General features: G+C 42.8%; 1 protein-coding gene across 18 annotated transcripts in view; it reads right to left on the reverse strand.

Annotated features, from left to right (window-relative positions):
• The window catches only part of CFLAR (CASP8 and FADD like apoptosis regulator), a 63,760-nt gene that overhangs the window by 22,761 nt on the left and 14,565 nt on the right, over positions 1-26,434 (reverse strand). For 15 of the 18 annotated variants that reach the window (XM_027124280.1, XM_027124270.1, XM_027124235.1 and 12 more), the window contains 7 exons: positions 25,151-25,562; positions 22,932-23,037; positions 21,229-21,364; positions 20,285-20,370; positions 17,251-17,308; positions 14,297-14,346; positions 13,534-13,615 (listed from right to left, as the gene is read on the reverse strand). In XM_027124280.1, coding sequence (XP_026980081.1) covers positions 13,534-13,615; positions 14,297-14,346; positions 17,251-17,308; positions 20,285-20,370; positions 21,229-21,364; positions 22,932-23,037; positions 25,151-25,512 — 880 coding nt within the window. In that variant the 5' untranslated portion in view covers positions 25,513-25,562. Of the gene's footprint in view, positions 1-53; positions 471-12,604; positions 12,764-13,533; positions 13,616-14,296; positions 14,347-17,250; positions 17,309-17,975; positions 18,082-20,284; positions 20,371-21,228; positions 21,365-22,931; positions 23,038-25,150; positions 25,563-26,434 lie in introns of those variants that run through there. The other 3 variants (XM_027124380.1, XM_027124334.1, XM_027124390.1) reach the window with 3 other exon arrangements.

A 26,434-nucleotide genomic window follows, 5' to 3' on the forward strand; every position in this document is an offset into this window, starting at 1 on the left:
TTCTACAAGAAATCCCTGGAGTGGCTCTCATAACTCAAAAACTCTGGCCGGTGATCTACCTTTAGAAGCTATCTCACTTCTGTGTATAAGAGATGTGTGTGCTCTGGGTCCATCTCCTCACAGAGGGGCACGAACCGATGTGAGTTAAGGGCATGCACTTTAATGTCGTTGATAATTTTAACCATGTCCTGCAAAGCATTGTTAAGTTCAGGTACCATTTTTCGGCTAGCCGGCATTTTGCTATGTGGATGACACAGTGCGTAGACACACATTCAGAAGCGACCTCTTTGACCCGTAGTGAAACCAGAAAGCCGTCCAGTCACGGCAGCCGCTCCATCTGTGCATATACCAACACAAAATGCCCAATTCAGTTTTCCTGATATGTAATCATTCAAAGACTTGAATAGTTCTGCAGCTGTGGTGTTGGTTGGCAACCGAAGTGCTCATAATATATCCTCATGCACATCCTCCTGAAAAATATATTGCACAAAAACAAGCATTGTTGCCTTGTTGTCAACATCGGTAGACTCGTCAACCTGGATTGAGTACCACGGTGACTCATTAATCCTCTCTAACAACTGTGCCTCAATATCTTCTGCTATTTCATCAATTCGTCTAGTTACGGTGCTAGCCGAAAGAGGAACACGTGCCACCTTTTGAACTGCAGCCACTCCTGAAAGTTCATGACACATGTCCTTAGCAGTAGGCTGGATCAACTCTTCACCAATAGTAAAGGACTTCTTCGCTTTAGCAATGCAGTTAGCCACTAAGAATGATGCTCTCAATGCAGACACATTTGATGAAGTGGTAGCCTTCCATGATTGTCTCTGTTCTTCATGTTCACGTTTTTTTCTTTTGAAAAACTCCAAAGGCTTGTGGGGTTTTTTTTATATATAAATTTATTTCTTTATTTATTTTTGGCTGCGTTGGGTCTTCGTTGCTGCGAACGGGCTTTCTCTAGTTGCAGTGAGAGGCGGCTACTCTTCATTTTGGTGCACGGGCTTCTCTTGTTGCAGAGCAGGGGCTCTAGGCGCGCGGGCTCAGTAGTTGTGGCGCGCGGGCTCTAGAGCGCAGGCTCAGTAGTTGTGGGCTTAGTTGCTCCGCGGCATGTGGGATCTTCCCAGGCCAGGGCTCGAACCCGTGTCCCCTGCATTGGCAGGTGTGTTCTTAACCACTGCACCACCAGGGAAGTCCCCAAAGGCTTGTCTTTTAACGCAGGGTGCTTGGTCTCCATGTAGCGCAGCAGTTTTGAAGGTTTCATGGCTCCGTTGGATAGCCAGTCGCCACAAATTATACAAAGTAGGTTTGGAGAATGTGAATCACCTGTTGCAATGAACCCATAATTTAAGTAGGACTCTTGGTATTTCCTTTAAAATGAAGCTTTCTTTTTGTTGGCAGTCTTAGAGTCTTCTGCTGTCTCATCATTGGGTCTTTCCCTCTTTTTTTAAAAAATTAATTAATTTATTTATTTTTGGCTGCGTTGGGTCTTCGTTTCTGTGCTAGAGCTTTCTCTAGTTGCGGCAAGCGGGGGCCACTCTTCATCGCGGTGCGCGGGCCTCTCATTGTCGCAGCCTCTCTTGTTGCAGAGCACAGGCTCCAGACGCGCAGGCTTAGTAGTTGTGGCTCATGGGCCCAGCTTCTCCGCGGCATGTGGGATCTTCCCGGACCAGGGCTCGAACCCGTGTCCCCTGCATTGGCAGGCAGATTCTCAACCACTGCGCCACCAGGGAAGCCCTTCCTCTTTTCAAAGAAGCTCTCCAGCACTGTTTGTTTTTTACCTATTTTGGCTAGGGTTAGCTTGAGGGCTTACCAAAACTGTGACTGAGACAAGTGCGCAGTACGGGAAAGAGGTGTGGACGGAAACGGTAAATAAAATAATGGGTGGGCCACGCATGGACTAAAGTAAGTGTTGGATTCTGACTTAAAGCCTGCCACCAGATGCAGCTTAACTGTCACTTGCCCCTCACTGATAGGGTTTTGATATGAGTCTGCGAGCAATTGATTTATTATGGTCACTGTGCAGTCAAACCCCTCTGCTAATGATAATCTGTGCCTGCAGCCGCTCCCCAGCGCTAGCATCACCGCCTCAGCTCCGCCTCAGATCATCAGGCATTAGATTCTCATAAGGAGCGCGCAACCTAGATCCCTCACATGCGCAGTTCACAGCAGAGTTCGTGCTCCTATGAAAATCTAATGCCGCCACTGATCTGACAGGAGGTGGAGCTCAGGCAATAATGCGAGTGATGGGGAGTGGCTGTAAATACAGATGAAGCTTCGCTTGCTCACCCGTCACTCACCTCCTGCTGTGTGGCCCCGGACCGGTACCAGTCAGTGGTTGGAGGGTTGGGGACCCCTGCCCTACAGGGCCCCCAGAGATTCTTCTCCTAGTTTCCAGGAATCCTGGGTTGACTTTGCCTCGAGAAGCAGTGTAAAGCAGTGGAAAAAGCAGACAAGCCTGCCTTCTAACACTGACCTCACCACACCTACAGGATGCATTGCTTTAAGGAAGCGGGTCTCCCTAGCTTTAAGTGGAAGTGAAGATACCCACCTCACGAGCATGCTATGAAGATTAAATGAGATAATACAAATAAAGCTCCTGGTGCTCAATAAAAATATTCCTTGTTCTCTTTTTAAAAATCTTTTTGTTCATCTTCTAGAAGTTTCTATGGCCTTGGAACCCTAGAAATCCTACCCATCTACTTTGTTCCCATCTGCTCAGTTTGCCTTCATTGGAGAAGTAGGTACCGAATTGTTTCATCTTTCTAATAGCAAAGAGAGACATCTTTCTCTTCCTCATTCAAAAAGTCCACATCCTATTGAGCTACCCATTAAGTTTCTACTCCTTGTCTGAGGGATGCCTCCAGTTCTTAGTCCATTTTCAGAGCAGAAAAACCATTCTGTCCGAAGCCCAGAGGCTAAACAAGAATCTCCTAATTCAGGCTGTCATCCAAACTATTAGCCACTTCTCTGGATTTGCTTCCCTGTCTCATGACTATGTACCCACTTCTGTTCCTCCCCTGGGGTATGACCTTCCAGAAGTCTACGACTGCATTCACCCCAAACCAAACAACATGGTAGTAATCAGAGTACCTATAACTTCCACCAAGGAACAGAGGGGTCCTATCTCATACCAGTTTAGGCATCACAAAAAGGGGTCAAGGGGAGATAAATAACTGAAGGTACATATAACAGTTTACTACAAATTCTCAATTCTCGACACTAAATGGGAACAATACGAAGTATGGACAGACAAATAATTCAGAGACTCACAGCTTCAACCAATAGTTTCAACTGTCTTGTCTTGCCAACTTTACCAACCACTAGTAAACTATAAAAGTAAAAGTAAGCAATCACAATTTCTCTTCTGGCTCCTCAGCAGGAAACAGGAAAAAGATTAAAAGTTGGAAAAGAAACACAGCCTTGGGTTAACAAAAATCTGGAATCTAAGCAGCCACTGGACAAATAAGAGCTGGCTTGTGTGCTCTTAATTTAATTCACCCAGCCTATGAGCAGTACCTAGACACAATCACACAGAGTCTTGTAGAACATTCCACTCAGGAGATCCACATCCTGCCAGATATGGTGGTTTTAAATAAGTCCATGATTCTTTGACACTCCGCCCTTAAAAAGATAGAGTGTAATTCCCCTCCCCTTGAATGTGGACCAACTTGGTAACTCGTTTCTAATGAATGGAATGTGGCAGAAGAGATACAACGTGACTTCCAAAGCCAGGTCACTGTGGAACAACTCACTCTGGGGGAAGCCAGTTGCCATGTCTTGAGAACACTCAATACAGGTCCCCAATGCCACGTGGAGAGGCCTCCATGGAGAAGAACTTAGGCCTCGCACCAACCAGCCACGTGACTGAGTACCTGAGAAGCCCCTCCAAAGCCAATCAAGCCTTCAGATGACCCCAGCTGACATCTGACCACAATCTCCCAAGAGACTCAGGGCCAGAACAACCTGGCTAAGCCATTCCTAAATTCCAGACCCACAGAAACTGTGAGAGATATAAATAAATTAATACTGTTGTTTTAAGCTACTAAATTTTGGAGTGATTTGTACACATTATCAGATAAATATTTCACCAGGTAAGTCAACAAAAGGGAATGATAATAACCATTCCCTAAGAATGTAGTTAGGCTACTTACTTTTCTCCTTCTGCCTGGCCCGTAGGTAAGGGTGAAAAAATGAATTTGTATATATATATATATATGTCACGTCATAATGAAGAGATATAAAGAAGGTGCCAACCTCCTTAAAACCCTGTGATAAGTATTATCAGGAAATGACAGCTGCTAAAAACCTATTAAATACCTCACTTGTCCACATAGGATCTCAGAGTGGTAGAAAAGGCTTAGCAGCACCGCCCACTAGGCATGGCTTCTGAGGGTGTAGGCAAGGCTTCAGTACCCAGTTCTGTGCTCAGGATGAAACAAAGCGCTGTACCATGTGAGAGAACCTGGATTAGGACTCCAATGCCATCCCCACTGCTTTAGTCCAAACTCTCCCTTTCAGGAGTCACCCTCTCCAGTCATGGAGCATTCTCTCCTCTAGGGGGCAGAAGCAAACAGAGAAACACCAGACGCAAAGCTCTTTTGTTTACTTGTTATCTCAGACTGGCTTGCTCCCCTCAAAAGCCTCTTTTCACTGATAGATTTAGTCCCTTATCAAAGTCCTTGAAAGAAAGCCACAGTCTCCCTTTCCATCCTGATATGCAGAGGTCTGGACAGAACACATGCTGTCCTGTGCCTTAATCTCTTTTCTTTATCTGGCCTCCCCACAGGTTCTGGCTGGAGCAGCAGCTGGGCTGCCACAAGGCAGTCAGCAGGCAGCTGCGTGATACGGGTGAAAGAGGAACAGTCTTGGAATCACAAGATCTGAGTTTCAGTCCTGGCTCTTCCACCCACTTACTGGTCTGAACCTTGCCTGGTCCTGAAAAAAAACGAACTGGTCCTGAAAAAAAACTAACTTATATTAGTAGAAGAGCTAAGAAGGAGATGGGGATCTGAGGTCTAGGGCAGGAAGTCCTTACCTAATAGAACAGAAGGAAAAGGGCTAAAAGCTGGAGGGGAACCCAAAAGCCATACAGGTCCCCAAGGCCAATCAGAGCACCAAATCTGGATGGGCCTCAGACCAAGACGGAGCATCCCTTAAATATCCCTGTGGCAACAGTCACTCGATGGACACAGCCTGAACTCATCACAGCTGGCACTTCCCAATAACAGCACATCTTTCCTCTATCAGTTGGTGAGGACTGATGCTAGCTGTTGTTCTTTCTCGGGCCAGCAAGAACACAGATATAGCCCAGTCTAATTTATAGGATCAAGGGGGTTGTGACAGTGTGACTTTGAACAAAGTACATCTGTAGTTTATTCATATATAAAATGGATCAATACCAATGCCTATACCGTGTCCTCCAGAAGGTGGCGGAGAGGACCCATTGAGATTTCTGTCAAGATGCTTTGCAAACTGTGAGTGCTTATTCAAATATATTAGTTTTAAAGAATATAGAGGCAGCCACTGCACCACAAATCATGGAGCCTGCCTGCGATGCGTCTCCTGCATGAAATATACCTCCTTAGAAACCAGAGGGAGGTCTCTACAGTCTAAACTAAAACGGACTCAGAGCAGCCAGATTCTATGTCCCATGTATCAACAGTAACTTCCTCGTCCTTACTTGCAAATAGGGGAAGAAAAACATGGGTGTTGAGTTTGGAAAATAAAGCTTCAACCAACTGCATTAGTCCCACTTCTCCTTCTACCCACCCTGGAAACCCCACTCCTGACCCAGCCCTCTCTCTCTAAAATTCAGCTGTTCCTTTATTAACTTCCTGAAATGATGAGGGATTTCTTCTGGCCTTGAAATTAGTACAGGGCTGTTAGTGAAGGGCTAGGATCAGCATTACCCACCCGTTTGGGGACTACTGAGATGAAATCCAAAGAACTAAATAAAATGTTATGATCTCATTCATTTAGAATGTGTTTTGACCGAAAATGAGCTCACATTTATCTTGACGCTATCTAAAAAAAAGGATTCATTATATAAATGTATAGAATAAATAAAAAAGAGGGGACGCTTCATCAGTCTATTTATGATCACTTATTGAGTACCTTTAATAAGCCCAGCTCAAGTTACTATAAGGCGCATGAATGGAACACAAGTGGGCAGGATATTCTTAGTGGAAAGGGGAGTTTTGAGGTCAAATGTGAATGAGAAATGCAAGGTTGACAAGACTTAACCAGGTTTCGTTACAGGAACACTGATCGGAAACTTTAAGGCCAACATGCACTGCAAATCTCCTAAAGAGGAACAAATTCTTTTTTTTTTTTTTTTTTGCGGTACGCAGGCCTCTCACTGTTGTGGCCTCTCCCGCTGTGGAGCACAGGCTCCGGATGCGCAGGCTCAGCGGCCATGGCTCACGGGCCCAGCCGCTCTGCGGCATGTGGGATCCTCCCGGACCGGGGCACGAACCCGTGTCCCCTGCATCGGCAGGCGGACTCTCAACCACTGCGCCACCAGGGAAGCCCAACAAATTATTTCTTAAACTCACTTGACCCCAAAACTCATGTTTTACAAAGTTCCTCTTCCTGTGTTACAGAAACACTGTGATGAGGCGATACAGATGAAGTAGACAATGTAGTTCCTGTTCTTCAAGGAGCCCATAATCTTGCTAGAGAAGCAAAGTGTATAAATGTGCACAAAACAATGACTGACATGTCACACAGAACAGTAGGATTTTAGGTAAAATAGGAAATCAGAGTAGGGAAGATCAGTGTGGTCTAAGACACCTGGAGAGAAGATTATGGGAAAGGTGCAATTCAGCTGCGGCTCCAAAAAAACAGGGCAAAGGAAAGGCCCCCAAGTGGAAGGATGATGGTGAATATAGACAGAATAAAGAGTGAGGGAGGAAGCGGGGTTGTGGGGAGTGGGGCTTGTATAAATCTGACTTTCCACTTGTTCAGGGACACCAACAATCAGGGGTGTTACTGGACAATCCATATACACTCAAAATTATAAACTACTTTATAAATGTCTTTTTTTTTTTTTAAGCACAAATGATCACTAGTAATTCCTTCTGGACTAGCTTTTCTTAGGAGAAAACAATATCAATAATAAACATGTCAAGAGAGGCTTCTGTGGTCCCTCAGGTGGCCTAAAAGTCCTCTGCTTTTCCACATACCCACCACTCCTATCCACAATTCCAAGGCCCCAAAAGCTCTGAAAAACTTAGGTTCTTTTCCCTGACTCATTTTGCGGCAAAACCTTTCCTGAACTGATGAGAAGCTATTTATAGTCTTTATTCCACTTAGTGTAAATATTCATTCCTTTTGCTGTAGAAATAGTCACATATTTGATTATGGGGTCCTGCCCTAGACCCCACTGGAATGTTCTATAAATTACGGTATGTGGGCCATGTCATCTTTCTAAACTCTTAAAACTTTAACATTTTGAAATGCAAGGGTCTCCAATAAGGGATCGTGGACCTGTGATTCTTTCTACCCTAGCTTTATGCTGTCTGTGAAAAAAGGGTTTGCTATGTAGCACTGATTTAAAGGGAAATTTCATTAGTGATGCTAGGTTTCCAACTGAATGGCTGCTTAATCTCAGAGGGTAAGAATGCCCAGAAAAAAAAGCAGACCACCACAGACTTCCTGGTCTTTTGACCACAGGGAAGCTATCGCTAATAGTCTGCTAATCCCACAGGAGTTAAGAGGGGAGACCCCACTTCCTTGGCACTCAAGCTGGCAGGCAGCAGTAGCCGCTCCATGGGAACAAAGCCTCCATCCACCATCTCATGCGTCACTTACCACGTGTCTTCAAAGCTCAGGAGCAGAGGCCACAGTGGCTGCTCCGATCCCCCTTGCTGAGATTTGTTTACGTCTATCAGCGCAGGAAGATGCTACTGATTTGGGTTGTTGCCCATTCCACTAAGGGAAAATGAGGAGAGGAGGCTGGGTAATCCCAACGAGCAGCCAAGCTCCCATCAACACCAGTGCAAAGCTCTCTACGATCAACTCCGGGCTTTCAGGACTACTGCTGCTCTGTTAGAAGAGGAAGTTTACTTATGCAAGATTTCCCAGGGAAACATGCAGCATCTGCTAGAAGCATCTAAGCCTTAGCCTGGTTAAAAGTATAGAAAAATCTTCGAGCTTTTCAGAATGAGCAGGGAGAAGAGAGGGATAAACACGTCCTCTTAAAATCTGCAAACACCAGCTTTCATTCAGCAGCCTAAAAACCAGCCAGAGCCCTAGGTCAAGGTCCAGAGTCCAAGTGTCTGTGATGTGAGGCTTTCGCTTCTCGGCTCCAAACAAGAGCAAAAGTCCAGTGCTATGTCAGGGCACCTCAAAGCAGGGCCTCGCATAGGTCTAGCTTTGCTAGGTCTCTGACACAGGTGACGCAACACTGAGGACACCAAGCACAAAGTCACTGAACTAATTAGCCTCAAAACCTTAAGTCTCCATGTCTGCTCCAAGAAGAGGTTACTGACTTCTCCAAGGATTCTTCTCAAGAATGAGCCACCAAACAATAACCTTATAACCTTATCTTTGTTCACAATGTGGCTCTGAGGCCAGACTCTACTTCATGGCCTCCATACCTGCTTCACAAGGGCCAAGCATGGTGGGGTGTTTTTGTTTTTAATTTGAATAATTAATGTGTCCAAACTTTAATATGAACTTATTTCTTTTTGCTTCAGTACTCTACCAAACTTATCTTTTACTGCAGTAACATGATTTGGTGTATCAACTATACCATTCACTGCTTTTTATATTTAAATGATTTTTTTAACATCTTTATTGGAGTATAATTGCTTTACATTTTTGTGTTAGTTTCTGCTGTATAACAAAGTGAATCAGCTAAACATATACATATATCCCTATATCCCCTCCCTCTTGTGTCTCCCTCCTACCCTCCCTATCCTACCCCTCTAGGTGGTCTCAGAGCACCAAGCTGATCTCCCTGTGCTATGCGGCTGCTTCCCACTAGCTATCTATTTTACATTTGGTAGTGTGTATATGTCAATGCTATTCTCTCACTTAGTCCCAGCTTACTCCCCCCTCCCTACGTCCTCAAGTCCATTCTCTACGTCTGCGTCTTTATTCCTGTCCTGCCCCTAGGTTCTTCAGAACCATGTATTTTTTTTTTTTAGATTCCATATATATGTGTTAGCATACAGTATTTGTTTTTCTTAGTTCCCCAACCAGGGATCAAACCCACAACCCCTGCATTGGAAGGCGGATTCTTTACCACTGGGCAACCAGGGAAGTCCCAAGCATGGTGTTCTGCAATAGCAGGGGTGCAATAAACATTTATGGGATAAAGGAAGTATAAATCTATAAAGGTTTGGGGAAATTACATATTCTGGATAAAAGTCTGATTTTTTTTTTTTTTGAGGACAGGAAAAGATAGGTATAAGAGAGTCTTCCAAATTCTACAAGTACAAAGGAATGGTTTTAGAAACACACCAAGACCAGTAGAGCTTACTCCTTCATTCATTCACCCAACTAATATTTACTGAGCTCCCACGTACCAGGCATGGTTCCAGGTTCTGGAGACACATAGGAAAAGCTCCCCACCCGCATGGAACTTACAGCAAAGTAGCTAAAAGCAGAGGCTTTGCAGTCAAGCTTTCAAATCCCAGCTCTATTACTTAACTAGAGAAGTTAGAAAGGGAGTTTATTGTGCTCTACTTGCTCACCTTGAAAATGGGGATAATAGTACCTATCTTGCAGTAATATTTATGAAAATTAAGTGAGAATCCCTGTAAAGGAATTAGCAAAGCACCTGACACATAGTATATTTTTAATAAATTTTACACCCTGGGACTTCCCTGGTGGCACAATGGTTAAGAATCTGCCTGTCAATGCAAGGGACATGGGTTTGATCCCTGGTCCGGGAAGATCCCACATGCTGTGGAGCAACTAAACCCGTGTGCCACAACTACTGAGCCTGCGCTCTAGAGCCCGAGAGCTACAACTACTGAACCCGAGCACCACAACTACTGAAGACGGCGTGCCCTAGAGTCCGTGCTCCACAACAAGAGAAGCCACCACAATGAGAAGCCCACATGCCACAACGAAGAGTAGCCCGCACTCACCACAACTAGAGAAAGCCCGCGCGCAGCAACGAAGACCCAACACAGCAAAAAAAAAAATTTACACCCTGATCACTACCACCCTCAAGTTAGTCTTACCATATTACTGTTAGTTTCTTTCTTTCTTTCTTTCTTTTTTTTTTTAATGGGTTTGAGAGAGTTAGATCCTTAGGAAGAGAGAACAATTAGTGGGCTCGTGAAGTGAACCTGGGCAAGAAGCTGTGAAGAGGAAGAGAATTTGAGACAGTTTTAAAAAAAGGTGGTGAAGGGGGTGGTATTTACCAGCAATCCCACTCAGGAGAATTGAAAATATATGTCCACACAAAAACTTGTATTAGTTAGGGTTCTCCAGAGAAAAGAACCAATAAGATAATACAGTGATATGTATAAGAGATTTATTACAAGAAGTGAGAGCCCTCATTTCTAGTAATAATGTTTATTGCCAGACTCCTGCACTCCTCCCAAATGTTCAGCGTTAACCAAGTGAGAAAGTTAACTAGGGAAGAGACAAAGGAAACCCCACAGGATCATCTAGACGAACTGGTGTCTAGATGAATTGTCTAGACGAATCATCTAGACAATCATCTAGATGTGGCCTCAAGCCCAGTTATTTCTATTGTTCCCAGAAGCAGGGAGAGCTTGAGTCAAGGAAGCAGATGTGCAAATGCACCTCAGGCCAATACCTGTTCTTACCTCATCAAAGATGCCGCTGCTCCAGCTCCTAGAGATTCTGATTCTACTCTCCTTTCCATTTTTCTCTCGCATCAGGCCTTGCCACTCTCTGCCCTCCCTCCCCCTGGCGTTTGTGTTCAGATTCTCTTTCTCTGTCATGCCCGCTCATACCATGACTAGTAGTAGTCTCCCCAGCTATCCACCTGCGTATGTTCCCAGAAGTTACCCCCTCTTGGGTTACCCCTTCTATTCCAGTTAGCCCCAGGCAATGGGGACCTGCCCCACTCCCCCATGAGCCCAGAGCAGGCCTCAGGACTCCAGTTCTCTGGTCCCTCACTTGTCTGGGTCAGGCTCCATGTACCAAGCACAAAGCCATGGCAAGTTCTAGCTCAGTGGTTTGCAACTAAAATTAAACAAACAAAATGGACAAATAACATTAACTGGCATTTAGTACGTGCTTACAGTGTGTGTGTCCGGCACTGCCCAAAGTTCTTTACAGGTAGGACTCATTCATTCCTCCCAACCTCCCTATGAGGTAGGTCCTGTTATTAACGCATTCTACAGATGAAAAACTGAGCTACAGAGAGGCTAGAAAAACTGCCACAGGTAACAAGCTAGGCCATGGCAAAGCCATGATTCATACCCACACAGTCGTATTCCAGGGCTCAACTCTAATCTCAATCCTATAATACAGAAAAATACAAATATACACTCAGTCCCTGCCTAAAAGAGGCCCCTAACTCAGCAAGGGAAGCAGACAGTGGATTATAGCCACAAATTCACAACAAGTCATGGCTTTATCTTTGTGATTCTCCTCATACAACAGCTACACATCCTGCACCAAGTCCAGTGGGGAACTTCCTGCTAACGCATGAAGCAGAACTAATTACAACCAAAAGAGGACAATTACACAATCTCTTTTAAAGCAGGAAGTTACTCACTGAGAAAATATTTTCTCATTCTTATGTGAATACTAATGGCTAAAACAGAAAGAACACATCTTGTACATCAACTACACCTCAATTTAAGAAAAATAAAATTAAATAAATAAATAAAGGACACATCCATAGCTCAGGAGATAGCATTTCTCACATCCAACCAAATATAGGACATGAGAAAGTGAGATCATACCTGAAATCCTGGGAAATTCAGCCTAATATTTGCTAATTTGATCTTCTGTTGGATTCTCCTCCCATAAAACTCACCATGGTAACATTCTTTTTTTTTTTTTGCGTTACGCGGGCCTCTCACTGTTGCGGCCTCTTCCGTTGCGGAGCACAGGCTCCGGACGCGCAGGCTCAGCAGCCATGGCTCACGGGCCCAGCCGCTCCGCGGCATGTGGGATCTTGGCAGACCGGCGCACGAACCCGTGTCCCCTGCATTGGCAGGCGGACTCTCAACCACTGTGCCACCAGGGAAGCCCCCCACGGTAACATTCTAAGTGAGCCTAGAAGACAGTTCTGACTCATTCTAAGAGAATATTGAGAAGCTGGACAACTGTGGAAATAGAACGAGCAATCCTTTCAAGAAAGAGATAAGGATTTCCCTGGTGGCACAGCGGTTGAGAATCCGCCTGCCAGTGCCGGGGAGCACGGGTTCAAGCCCTGGTCCGGATGGATTCCACATGCCGCAGAGCAATTGGGCCCGTGATCCACAGCTACTGAGCCTGCGCTCTTAGAGCCCGCGAGCCACAACTACTGAAGCCTGTGCTCCTAGAGCCCGTGCTCCTCAACAAGAGAAGCCACCGCCATGAGAAGCCCACGCACCGCAACCAAGAGTAGCCCCCGCTCGCTGCAATTAGAGAAAGCCCGCGTGCAGCAACGAAAACCCAACGCAGCCAAAAATAAATAAATTTATTTATTTAAAATAAATTAATTTTTTTGAAAAGAAAGATAAATAATTAAACTGAACGTTATTGTACTTGTCTAGGCTCTTCTCCTTCTTTTTTGATGCATCATCAATGACTAATTCAGTTCGAATCAGACATCCAAAAACTGAGCAAAAGAATCGATTCAGATCCAAAGTTGACACACAGGTAGTACACACTCAGGCCAATAACCAAAGTCCAGGGTGACAGAACTGAGGAACACATTGCCTCTAAGTGAACACAAAGTTAGCCTATTTTTAATGTTCCCCAGAAAAGCTTTCAGAGTCTATCTAGGTGAAATGATGGGGTATCTGATAATACTGAAGCCCAGAAAACGTTCCATTTTAAACCCCCCTTTGGATCCCAGGACTCCTCCCCGCCACAGCATCCAGCCTGGAAAGACAAGACTGAAGCTCACCAGCTTTCACAAAGTTTGCCTTTGTGCCAGAGACCACGCTATGTGTTCCCCCAACCTCCTTTCATTTTCTTCCCGACACACAACTTGTCTACTGTGGTTGGATGGGGCACATGAGTTCTAACCAAAGGAATGAGGGTGGAAATGATGCATATCATTTTCAGGCCTGTCCCTAAAGTCTCTTGTGAGATCTTCCACTCGCTTCCTTCCTCCACCAGCCAGATAGAGAGGATCCTGAGGAAAACTCAGAGCCGTCAGATGATGACGCCACTCATGAGCACATGGAACAAAGCTCTCCAGTACCACCCGCACCAGACCGCAACATGAGTGAGAAACTACCCTTCATGTGTGAAACCACATGCTGGCATCGGTTTGTTACAGCAGCTAGTGTGGCTCGCTCGATGAATACAGCTTGTGTGTGCCGTGATCTCACTGTGATCTCACTGTGGGAGCGTCAGTTCATCCGGAGCATTCACACCTACCTGTGTCATTGCCAATGCAATCAATTATCAGGCAGATTCCCAGGGGCTCGCTCTGCATCTTGTATCTCTCTTCCAGTACGTGCTGGAAAGGAAAGCAGGGATTGTTAAAGACCCTAAACATTGTTCTTTTCCTCAAGGTTCCACCCATATGATCTTTTCTTTTGGATTTCCTTAAATTTCCTTTTGGCAGGTGACTCACTCAATAGACACAGGCTGAAGTCATCACAGCTGACATTTCCCTTCAATATCAACACGCTATTTCAGTTTCTATTTAATTTTAATAAAAATTGCAGTCTCTTTACGCATGTCTTAGCTTTGTGGGATAAAGATAATTTAAACCACAGAGAAAAGATGGGTCATATGTTTCCACAGTAACCTGAGATTGTACAAGTGATATCTTTCCAAACCAATACAAAAGGAGGCCTTTCTATTACGGAGAAGAGGTATCAGCGTAGAAAAAGTCAGAACAAGTCAAGGTTCAGTGTCACTGCTTACTTATATATTCAGCAATCATTCAGCTGAGAAGAGAAATGCCACTTTGGAATGTTCCTGCAAAGTTCACTAATGCAATCCACTTCAACATCTTTCTCTTTGCTACATCCAAGGTTCCCCTTTAGAACAGAAGAGTTCTCAGAATAGCACACCCTCAGCATCCTATTGTTACAAAGAATTCTTAATGGACAGATATTTTTAAAGCCATCAGTGTTCTCCACAGATACTGTGCTTACAATACAATACCAAATCAGATCATTTAATTCTGTACCTGAGGTAAAAATGCTTCTGATTCCTGAATGGATGTCTTCACTGGTTCTCCTGGGGGATGAGAGAGAAATCATTTACAAAGCTGAAGGAGAACTAGCCCTAATCCTAGTTCCTGCGGGCTGCGTTTCTTTATGTCACACCATTTTTCTTTCCCTATTTTCTTCCCCCTACTGTCTTTTCTTTCCCCATCTATACTCAGCCCCAAGCTTCTAACCTCACACTGAAAAACCTAACTGATAAGAAAACACAAGTCCCCATACTAAACAGGGGTTATGTAGAAAAACTGCTTAAATAGAAGTAAAAGAAGGCTCTCCCTTGCCCTTCTCCAGGTAAGGACCCAGTGACCCGTGAGGTTTTAACCTGATAGGGAGAATTTAATAAACTAACCACCCAACAATATCAATAGCTTTACTGCATGTGCTGAAATTGTGCACAGTGCCTCAAGGGAACAACCTTAGAGACACAGAGAAGGGAAAGCTTTTGTGGGTTTGCCACTTATAGAACAGATGGCCATGTTTTCTTAGTCCAGTGATATTGGGAGATCACAAAATAAAATGTCAATGGTAAGATAGGGGACAGTGGGCTTAGCAAATATATATGAACCTAGAGCAAACTCTGTAGATAAAAAATGACTTTACTAGTCCCAGGGAGGTGGAGAAACCACCAGTTTTGAAGCCATAAAGGGCTGGCTGAAACCCTAGCACCATCACTAACAAGTCCTGTGATCTTGGGCAAGTTTCTGAAGTCTCAGGGTGTGTTGGGTTTTGTTTTGCCTTGTTTTGTTTTTTAATCTCTGAGATGAGAATCTAATTTATGACTGCTGCAAAAATGAGAAATAACGTCTAAAGACAGGAAAAGAAAATGCCAATATTTGGTAAGGTTTGGGGGAAATGAATACTTTCAAATGGTAATGCTGTATAAGTTGAAAACAGTCTTTTTTTTTTTTTTCTTTCTTTTTGCGGTACGCAGGACTCTCACTGCTGTGGCCTCTCCCATTGCAGAGCACAGGCTCCGCACGCGCAGGCTCCGCGGCCATGGCTCATGGGTCTAGCCGCTCCACAGCATGTGGGATCTTCCCGGACCGGGGCACGAACCCATGTCCCCTGCATCAGCAGGCGGACTCTCAACCACTGTGCCACCAGGGAAGCCCTGAAACAGTCTTTTTAAAGGACAATTAGCAATACCCTTTAAACCAACATTCTGCTTCTAGAAGTTTATCCTAAGGAAATAATAGAGCACGTGTGCAAAAATGTCAAGGAGATGTACTGAAGGACTGTTTGTAATGGCCCTAAGCTAGAAAGAAACTAGAAGTCTACCAACATGAAATTGGTTAAATAAACTATGATACATACAGTGGAATACTATGCAATGTTAAAAAGGATATGAGAAATCTTTATGTATTTGATAAGAAAAGATATGCAGGATGTATTAAGTGAAAAACAGATTACTGAATAATGTGAATAATATGGAGCCAACGTACTTAAAAATTTTACATGTGTTTGTGTGCGTACGCCTACATATACTTACTAGAGGTACACAGATCAAATATTAACAGTGGCTATGTCTGATACTCAGAATTAAGAGGAAATTTCACTTTATCTTTTTGTATTTTAGCAATCATGGCTTAACAGAATTTTAAAAACACACAAAATAATATATGTAATATGTCCATCTCAGTTCAGGGCACTTAGCCCTTACTAAAAGTGCTTAATAAACTGTAGTTATTATCATCATCATCCAATTGAAATCTATTTGGAAGTCCAAAATAATATGAATACTTGGTTTGATTATTTTAAACTTCTATTAGATTAAGGTCAAGTTATCAGGATGCTTTTCTCTTTTACTAGCAAATGAACCACATCCGGGCCAAAGCAGGCAACTAGCTCTCCTAAGGACCTGCAGGGCTGTTGGGAGCCTCACTTACCTCACCTGTTTAATTACCATCAAGGGTAAACCTGTCATCAGGGAACCCAATGGAAAAAACACTGATTATTTTAAATTCCTATCCAAATCTACCAGGTCTCCCATTTTAAACAGCTAATTCTCACCACCTCACCAGTGTTTTAAGAAACATACTGTCACCTCAGAAATTAATTTGCTCCTCAACAGCTTTTGCTGGAGAGCTGACCTTTCCATAGGAAAGGCTGGGCATGAGCTGCTCCATCTGGCTGAGCTGGGCAGAATGCTTGCAGGTGCACACAGACAGCATGTCGGCTGAGTCATGAGGTGTTGCCATATAGAGGAGGTTTCCATCAGGCCGCTGCCCTGCTCTCTACCTTCAGGATCGCCCCTGCACACAAATTCCAAGCTCCTCAGGGAAGACTGAGTCCTCCTTATGTGTCTATGCAGCCCCACCTCCGGGAGTTCTTAAGTACTACAGTAAAAGACTGAGCCTCAGCCCTCACTTCAAGGAGGACGCAAGACAAGCAAAAAATACACTTCTTGAAAATGATGGGATCAAGTACTGATGTTTTAAGAGCGATGAGAGAGATCTTAAATCCCTTAAATCTTATGGTTGAAATGACTAGGTGTTTTTTTTTTCTTCCTTTCTTTGTAGGGGTGGGGAATGTCATCTGTACAGTATCTAGATTTATTAAATGGGCTATAAAACAAGATCTTAGTAACCTTTCTTCTTCCTGCTGCTAGATATTTGGTTTAACATGGCTCATTACCATGGCTAGATTAATGTTTAACATGGCCTGGTTATAGTTCTATTTCAGGTATAAATGTTATATCTCTTAAAAAATATAGTCAAGATGATGAAGCTGATGAAGTAAGAGGTGTTTAAATTCAAATAGGCTAATTTGATGGATAACTAGAAATGCCAATGAATACATTTTATTTTGAGAACTTAAAATATGTAGATAAAAGAAAGGCAACTCTAAAAATGCAACATTCTGTACTTGAATTATCAATCAATTATAAAGAATGACTATAAAGAAAAGCTGGTCTTACTCTGAATGTCACGTTGTCCCGTCATGAGTCTGTGTTCTTTACTCCTCCCATTCTGGAACTTCAAATATAAAAAACAAGGTCACACTCCCTGTCATTTTTCAGAGACATTATATTACACCTCTTTAAATATCTCGATAGGATTCTTACCCAGGAAAAAATAAAAATATCACATTCACTGTTAAATTATCTAAAGAAGGCTAGCAAGAGCCATTAACTCCATAAATCCATATTCTATGGCCAAAGTAGCAATTCAAAGTGAAAATACAATGAATGTGTAAATATGCTCAACTAGCATTTAGAACATGGTATAGGAGAGTTGCTACAATAGCTCCAAGTTAGAACAAGCTGTTGGAACATGCAGGTGACATTCAACCTGGTCTTTAACACAGAGGCAAGGTACAGTATGGTTAAGAGTGGGAGTGGGATTCTGCCACTTACTAGCTATGTAACTTTGAGCAAGTTCTTTAACTATATGTCTGTTTCTTTATCTTCAAAATGAGGATAATAATAGTACTTACCTGATAATTTTTTTGAAGATGAAATGTACACAAAGCACTCAGCACAGTGCCTTTTAAGCACACGGAAGTGCTGAATAAATGTCCAGTTATTCTTTTTCTATAATGCCTAGCTACACAAAAGCCACATGTGGGAGTGGTTCTTGAAAATTAGCTACCCTTTCTGAGGGCCAGAATGGGATGAATCAGAGAATGAAAGATTGAACAGACCCTTTCTCTTCTCAGATGACAGGTCCTGTGTAAGGTACACATAGCATACACTGTCAACCATCTGATACGCTCAGCTTTCAAGTGACAGTTCTCCTCTGAAGCTATCCTAGCCAAAAGAGAGAAGTACACTATTTATTAAGCTGTGTCTGTAGCTAAGTCTGTGCATCTAAATGAAAGAAAAACATATAAGTTGCTTTTATCACTAATAACCAATGACTTAGCCAGAGGATAATGATATTAGATAGAATTTGGAACCCCACAGAGGTGTGCGTTCACTTTTACATACTATTAAAGAGATATAACATGAAATCAAAGCTAGATTTATTGCAGATAAATAGAAAAAGCGTTATATTACAGAGTCACAACTTTCTTTTTTTTGGCTGCACAGCGCGGCTTGAGGGATCTTAGTTCCCCAACCAGGGATCAAATCCGTGCCCTCTGCAGTGGAAGCACGGAGTCCTAACCACTGGACCGCCAAGGAATTCCCACAACTTCTTTATTCTATAGTATGTTGGTATCATTTGTTATTTAATGCCACTGTAATTTTTAAAGCACTTTTGCAGCCTTGTATGAGTTAACATCCAGGTATTCAGTTCCCAAATCTTGTGAGGAATTCACCGAATCCATATGCCACAGTGCCTGCTAACTAAATGAATGATCAGGGTCACAGATTAATATAGCAAATTTAAAGAAAAATTTACACACAGAGCATGTGGGTTCCTAATAGGCTACATGGACAGTGAATACAATTACTTGCATTAACAAAATAGAAAGACAATAACAAAAATATAGCAGGCTTTCAACTAAGAATGACAGTATAATTTATGTTAGATAGACAATAGCAGAGAAAGCCCAGAAAATCTGGATCTGAATCCTAAATCAGTTTTCTCTCATGATTTGGTATCATAGAGATTCAGAAGGACAAAAAAAAGCATATTTAATTCTTGAAAAACATGACAGATATATCTAAGCTATGACTTGATACCATGTAGTTTATTAAATACACCATGGTGTAGAGAAAGGAGTATGGACTGGCCCAGATCTGGCGGTAGGTAGCAGTGGGCAGTCACTTAATGTTCCTTAGGCCTGAATGTCCTTATTTATTTAATGAGGGTGTTGGACAGTATAATGCTTACCATCCATCTGAGCTCTGAAATTCTATTGCTTAGTGGTATCTCTTACAGATTATATTCTCCACAAAACTATTTTTATTACAGGTATAGTCAATATGTTCATCACACACTTTTATGAAAGTGCTGATGATTTAATCACAGATTATAAACTGTGGTCTAAGTCCTGACTACAAATTCCACATATCCTTATATGGAATTAGGATGAGGATGAGATTACACTAAGGTTAACTTCTCAAGATAAAAGATTAACCAAAGCACAATTCTGATGATAACCTTGCACCATTGACTAACACAACAACCAGAAGTGACTACATATTATTTATGGTCACAAATCGATCACTCAGTAACATCACCCAATAACAAAAACACGTTTGTTGAAATCATTAAAATAAGCTCAATGAAAAGCAAATGCACAGAGAGGTAAATACAAGGTTATTTATTTTGAAGTATTGTTTCATAACAAAAGATTGGGGATAATCTAAAAGTCCACATATACAAGAAAAGGCTAAACATATTGATACATCTAGAAAGTGAAACTATGTTCCATCATTAAAAACAATGATTAAATAAAGGCAGTCCCGTATGATTCATACGAAACAATTTCTAAGAATTCTCAGATCAGGAAGTGGACATAGTGTATTAGCATTTGTACAGAAGAAAAAAATACAAATTAAATATGATATGTGTATAGACTATCTTTGGATAGAAGAAAATGGTTAACAATAGCTGTCTCTGGGGAAAGGAACTGGGGTAAGAGGAAATATACTTTAAAAATTCTTTTAGCGCATTTTGAATTCTTTGTCCATGGGCATGTCCTACCTATTTTTACTTAAGAAGTTAGATTTTCAAAGGGACAAGTGAACAATGAAAAAAATGTTTGTATATGTAGATACACACACAGGAAAACAAAAAGACTAGAAGGGAGTAACTGTTAACATGGAGGTGATTTATTTTCTTCCCTTTATATATATTTCTCTGTATTTTCCAAATTATTTCAATGAACACATGTTAGCTTTGAAATTATAAGAATTTATACATATTTTAAAACAAATGCACATTTCTGTCACAATTTTTTTCAGATATTAAACAAAGTACATGCTGGGAGAATATGTACATTTTTATCAAAGTTCTTAAATTGTTTCATGCTGGGATTCCACACATTTGCTCCAGACTCACCCTTAGGTTATATGAAGGATCCTTAACACTCAAGTTTGGCAGAGATGCCTGGAGAGCATTTACATAATTTGTTTCCACTCCTTGAGCTGCAAGCAGAAGACAGGCTCTGAGTTAAGATTTACAAATTATCATCAAATGAATCTTCAACAGTGGCTCAGTTCATGGTCAATCATGATCTTTCAAAATACCCTAACCTTTCCAGCCCCCTTACTGAATTCAAAATATCAGATCAGATGACTCTTCTATCAACGTCATTAAGAACAGACTAAAAATTCTACTCCTGTTCTTGATCTTGAATTAGCCATTGGGGGGGTTGGGGCACGGCTGTGTGTAGATCACTGAGTATCAGTCATGCCCTGTGGTGGTAGCAGACTGCTAGCAGAGCCCACACTGAGTGTGAGTCTAATAGACAACGGGTAGGGGTGCCATGAGAGAGAAGGCCAGGGTGAGCTGGTCCCCTTATGGGAGGAGAGGTTCTCAGCAGAAAAGATGCCCTTTTGCATGAGGAGGTTTTGTGCAACTGGAGACATATGCAGGGCAGTTATAGGACCCCAGCGATAGGATATCATCCCAAGTCAGGCCAAACTCTGGAGCAAGGCAGCAGGGCTCAGCATAGACTCAAAAGCCCTGAGTGCCCACAGCGCCACCAGCCAGTACAGAAAATGCGGGTGCAGACTCTTTCCTGAAGACCAAAATGTTAAGAACTGCTTGGCGGCATTTTGCAGAGGGCCAAGACTGTGTGGTCAGGGGTGCTGGGTGATGAAGTTAGCAGATGGGGGGGTATGGAGGATATAAACGGTTCTGATCTCTAGCCACAGGCTGGTGGGAGCTGTGGACCTTCGGGTTCTGTTCCATCCACTCGTCCAACACATGGGTCTCTACCAATGAAACCCACTGTGCACAGATACTTCCTTAGGCCACAGAGAGGCCAAAATGCTGCTTACCAGACTGCTTGTATTTCTGGATTTTTGTCTTCAGGTCTATTCTGTGGATGTTCCTTAGGCATTTTTCTAATAAATCCAAGTGATCTGGAGCAACCAGGTTTAGCTTCTCCAATTCAATCACAAGATCCAAGAAACTCTAAGAGAACCACCAACAAGAAACAAATGTCAGTAGGGCTGACTATTAGGCCTCATATGCAAACCTCAGGTTGTGTAATTTATTAGAGCAAGAAAATGTGACCAGAGGAGCCCTTTCAGTGACCTTCAGTGATCCTAAACCAGACCTCTCTGTTTTATAGTCCCTCCAAAGCCATGAGCAAATTACACTCCTGGAATTTACTCAGAAAAGAGGTAAGTCTTTGGGGGGCCAACCTGTACCTAGGTTGGGGATAGATACATGGGCCATTTGTGTCGTGAAGGATTGAGAGAGCAGGCCTGAAAATAAAATCCTCCCAAGTTCAGTCTCTTCCCAAAAGCCAGGCTGGTGTTATACTGAAAAACTCTGAGGGCTTTACTGAAAAAAGGAAGTGAGAAGGTAGCTGGGGAAACGTTTTTACTAGAAAAATTCTAATGATACAGTTTTGAAGTCCCTAAAATATTTTAATCAATGCTGGAAATTCCAACTCATTCTGACACAGCAGACATGAGGTGGTGAAATTACACGGTTAGGGTATTTTGCTACTCATTCACCCTGGACCATAGGGATTGTGAAAGAACTGTATTTCAGAAATAGGCACTGCTTTTGGTGTTATGTCCTTTCTGTTTAACATTTGGTTACTAATGTGCTATCTTTATTTTTAAATTAATAATGCTAATTAAATCTATATAAATGATTGGGAAATAAATTGATTAGGGGACACCATAAAAGGAGTTGTATTTTTTCATTTTCCTTCCGATTTTGCATTTGATGGTGGGGGCATACAGTCACCCTATATTTCCAAATTTCAGAAATGAAACAACAATCATTAAGGAACATGAGGAAATTCTTAAGCAATGATTTACCAGAGTCCTCAGAAGCAGGTCCTTGGTGGACATACTGTCACATACTAGAGACCCGAGCTTTCCCTGGCCTGTCCATAGGTCAGAGGTACCATATAAGGCCAGCTGGAATTTATATACTTTTCCAGCAATCACAGCATCCCTAAGATCTTCACCCCTACCTCATTTCAACCCCAAATCTGTACTTTTGCCATTCCCTGGATACATCAGTCTCAAGGACCTACCCCTGCCCAGCTACCCTGCAGCCTAATGACTCCACACTGACCCTGAGCTCGCTGAGGAGAAATAGATGACAGTCAGAGAGCAAGATGGGAGTGCACCGGCATTTCCTCCTGTTTCTACTCAGCATGAGCAGAAGGGACTCCCTAACTCTCCCAGATGATCTGTCAACCAGGGAGAGAAGCTGATGTATAAGCCAGGCCTATGAATTTTACACAAATAAAGGATAAAATACAAAGATGAAAGAAACACCCAGGGCCACACCAGCCGATATCACTCTATTGCCTCTCAATATATGAACCAATTTTCTTCCTATCAATGTTACTATGAAAAATAAAACCCATACTCTTCTCCCTTCCCACCTTCACCCCCGACTTGGTCCTCCCTGCTTAAGTACCTGTTTCCCTCTCTTCACACCATAGAGAGCACCCCTCCAACTTCCGATAGGCTCTTGGGAACATGAATGAAGAAAAAGAAAGAAAACTCACCTTATCCTTGGCTATCTTGCCTCGGCCCATATAATCTCTCATGAGGAATATTAATGAGGACACATCCGATTTATCCAAACCCTCACCAATTTCCATCAACAGCACCCTGTAAACCAGATAAGTTTCTTCAGTAAATTCAGAGATCAGTCCTACTGAGAACACCAAGAGCCTAGGCCTCCTCTACGCCAATAATTGGTTAAAAGATTAATTCTTGCCCCCATCTGAATGCGCCCCCAAGAAAACAGAAAGCTTAGATCACCCCAGGAGGAGATCTTAAGGGAAGTCAAAAACCAAATTTATCCTTTCCCCAGTTTTCAATAGGAGATGGTACCTCTTTTTACAACTGCTATGAAAAGAAAAAGAGAATAAAAACTTCCCCAAAGAATCCCCTAGCTCCCCCAGAAGTAATAATGAAATAAATGAAGAACCTAAATGACTAAGACGCAAGATGTAAATAGAATTCAAAGTGATCTTGTCTTCTCTGTTTAACAAACCCCCAGTGATACGGATGCTGTTAAGCCAGGGACAGTACTTTGAGTCACAAGATTGTGAAGCCAAGTAACACCTGGGCTATTGGTCCACGCCCGAACTCGAAGGTTAAAAGGCATCTAGATCCCGGGGATTGTGACTGTAAATATCTCTGTCCAGAAAGCCCCTTCTGACTTAGCCACCTCTGTTCCAGTTGGAGTTACCATCATGCTTTATCAGGGCTCCCAGGGACACCTCACGATTGTCATCATTACCTTGACATTGCCGTCGTTACTTAGAAGCCTGTTTTCCCAATTAGACTCTAATATTCTTGAGGATGGAAGAGTCTTCATTCCTTTTGCTTTAGGGCTTACCAAATGCCTGGCATAAGTCAACCCACAATAAAGCCCACTCAACAGAAGAATCAATGAATCTAGCACTCCCGGGCCTCTCTACTCAGAGGCCCAAAGGAACCACCTCCATTCACCACAGCAAGGAAACAAGAGATGGAGAGAGTCCCCTGACTTATTCACAAAAACCCAGTCAGTGCCTGCCGAAAAGTTTTAAGAAGATTATGACATCATGATGGTTGGAGAGGTGGAAGATGATCAAGAATAACAGCAACAACAATACTAAACCCTTATATTTGTAGAGTGCTGCCCAGTTTTAAAAAGTACTTCACATAATTTAAAATAATAATAATTTTTAAAAAGTACTTCACATACTAAATGATCGCAATCGATCCTCACAAACACACTTGTGAAATCAGATATTATTATTTTTAGCTTCACAAGTAGAAAAACGAAGTAGAAAAACTGATGTCAGTGGCTGGCTCAGCCTACGTGGCTTGTAACTGACAGTTCTGAGGCTTCAAACAGGACTTTAGACCTCAAATCTCATATATGTTCCAAAGGCCACACTGCTTGCAACGCTCTTTAATATAGTTTTTAATCATGTACGTCCCCTCCAAATATATATTATCAATATAACTAAAGGCTGGTGGTCTGGAGAAAAAGGAATCACTGATTTAAGGTTACAAATTATCTTCCTTTCCCCAGAAACGCAGCCTTTCGGCTGGTTTCTGTGCTCCTCTGAACCTCCAAGAGAATATTATGTGAACAGGAGGAACAACTCAAAGGCTGTCTGAACTAGAGGGGACTCCAGTGGCCGTTCCTCTCCTGAACTGAAGGGGGTCTAGAGATGGTTAATTGAAGAAACGTTCAATCTGGGCTCCCCAGAGCCTCCGGGAGCAGGGACCTCACAGAAAGCAAACCCACCCCACTAGTTTCCTCAGCAGGGGAAAGACCGGAGGGGGTTCAGGAAGGATCACAGAGCTCTACAAAGGTCAGGAAGATTGCTGTCAGGCTTGTTATTTCCTTTCTCAGTAACCGGAAATTACCAGGCTCTGACATCACAGGCTAGCAAAGAACACAGCAGATCTCACACTCAGAGAGGCCTGCAAGAGTACTAGCTCTTAGTCACTCCTCTCTCTCTCATTCTACCCATCAGGCAAACACATACCATCCAACCCTTCCACTTTCATTCTGAGCTTCTACCCAATTACTTTAAGCAGACATGTCCTAAGAATTCAGAGTTCAGAGGACTGAAGTAACATCGATGTGGCAAGACGATCAGTGGGTAGAGAAAGTAATGAGGCTGCTTTTCTTACTGTCCTCATTTCTGTGATTCTGAAGTCTAGACCTCCTCCCTCCCTCCCACCAGTCCAGCCTCAGGAGGGCCTGATGAATTACCTATAGTCCGAAATAAGATGTGGGTGCCTGCGCAGGAGGGCCTCCGCTGTCGGTCTGTCCATCTTCAAGACCCTCTTGAGCAAGTCAAACCGCCTTACTCTGTAGAGCAGCTCAGCCAAGCTCACAAAAGACAGCTTTCCTCTCTCTCTTAAAACATCCAGAAGGTCCCTGACATTAAGTGGAACCACATCTGCAGCAACGTCTCGGCACAGAAAAAGCAGCAGCTCCTTCTCATCTTCATCAAGTGCTTCTTCCACCTGATGGATAACCTCAGCAGACATCCTGTACAGTGTCATTCCAAGGAACAGCGGTAAGAAAAATCTAGTCCAGTCAACAGAAGGCCATGAAGCTACCGATTGCATTTCTGATGGTTTTCTTCATTTCTTTCAGAATCCTTTCCAATGGAGGAGTTCTGTGGTTAAAAGGGAATTTTTTTAAATCCTTCTATCAAAGTAACTTTTGTCTAAAACTCTAGGTATAGGCTCTTCCTTTCTTGATGGTCTCTCTAAACTAGCAGATTAAATTCATATTGTTAAGTCTACAGAAAGCGATCCTCTCAGTAGACAAAGAGACTGACCCCAAATTCAAGACTGACAAAGAAGATAACCTACATTTTAAAGGAAATGAGACCAGAGACAAATTATTTCCCAAAAAACCCATGTGCTTTATCAGAACTTATCAGAATGTGAAGTGTGGTAAGGGGGAAATCACTGCTAGGGAATTAATGATGAAGTAGCAAATGACTGACCTTGGTGGGGGCAGAGGAAAAGCCCAATGACTAAGCTGCTTTCTGGATGACAGAAACTGAGGTCACAGGGGTTAACTCCTTTTCAGTGACCTCCCAGTAGGCTTGAACAAATACAAATCTTAGCAGAGGGGACCCTCTGCAAGGTGTCAAAAATGATGGGAGAAAACAGGTTTCTGTCCCTACCCCATCCCTTTTTTCCAGTTGTTCTACTTTGAAACCCTTCATTCACACCTGCTGCCATCCTCCCAAAACCCAGGCCCTTTACACAGCATCATCATGAATGCTCATAGGACCTGCCACCATAGCTGAACTTAGGCCTTGTCAAGTTTTGATCACCTCTTTGGACCTTGAGCCCCTTGGAAGAGTCAGAAGTCTGCACTCACAACACACTGCTGGACAGCAATTATCACTAGAGTTCCTGATGGTATCAGTGGAAGGAAGGAGGTTGAGCAGATCTGCAGAAAGCTCTGGGAATTGGGTGGGAACGGTGGGGAGTTCATGCCATGGGTCTATTCTTAACTTCTTGCATTATATTA

The sequence above is a fragment of the Aethalodelphis obliquidens genome, unplaced genomic scaffold (genome assembly GCF_003676395.1).
Source record: "Aethalodelphis obliquidens isolate GAN/ISIS:26980383/991018 unplaced genomic scaffold, ASM367639v1 scaffold2, whole genome shotgun sequence".
In the NCBI taxonomy this organism is placed as follows: Eukaryota; Metazoa; Chordata; class Mammalia; order Artiodactyla; family Delphinidae; genus Aethalodelphis; species Aethalodelphis obliquidens.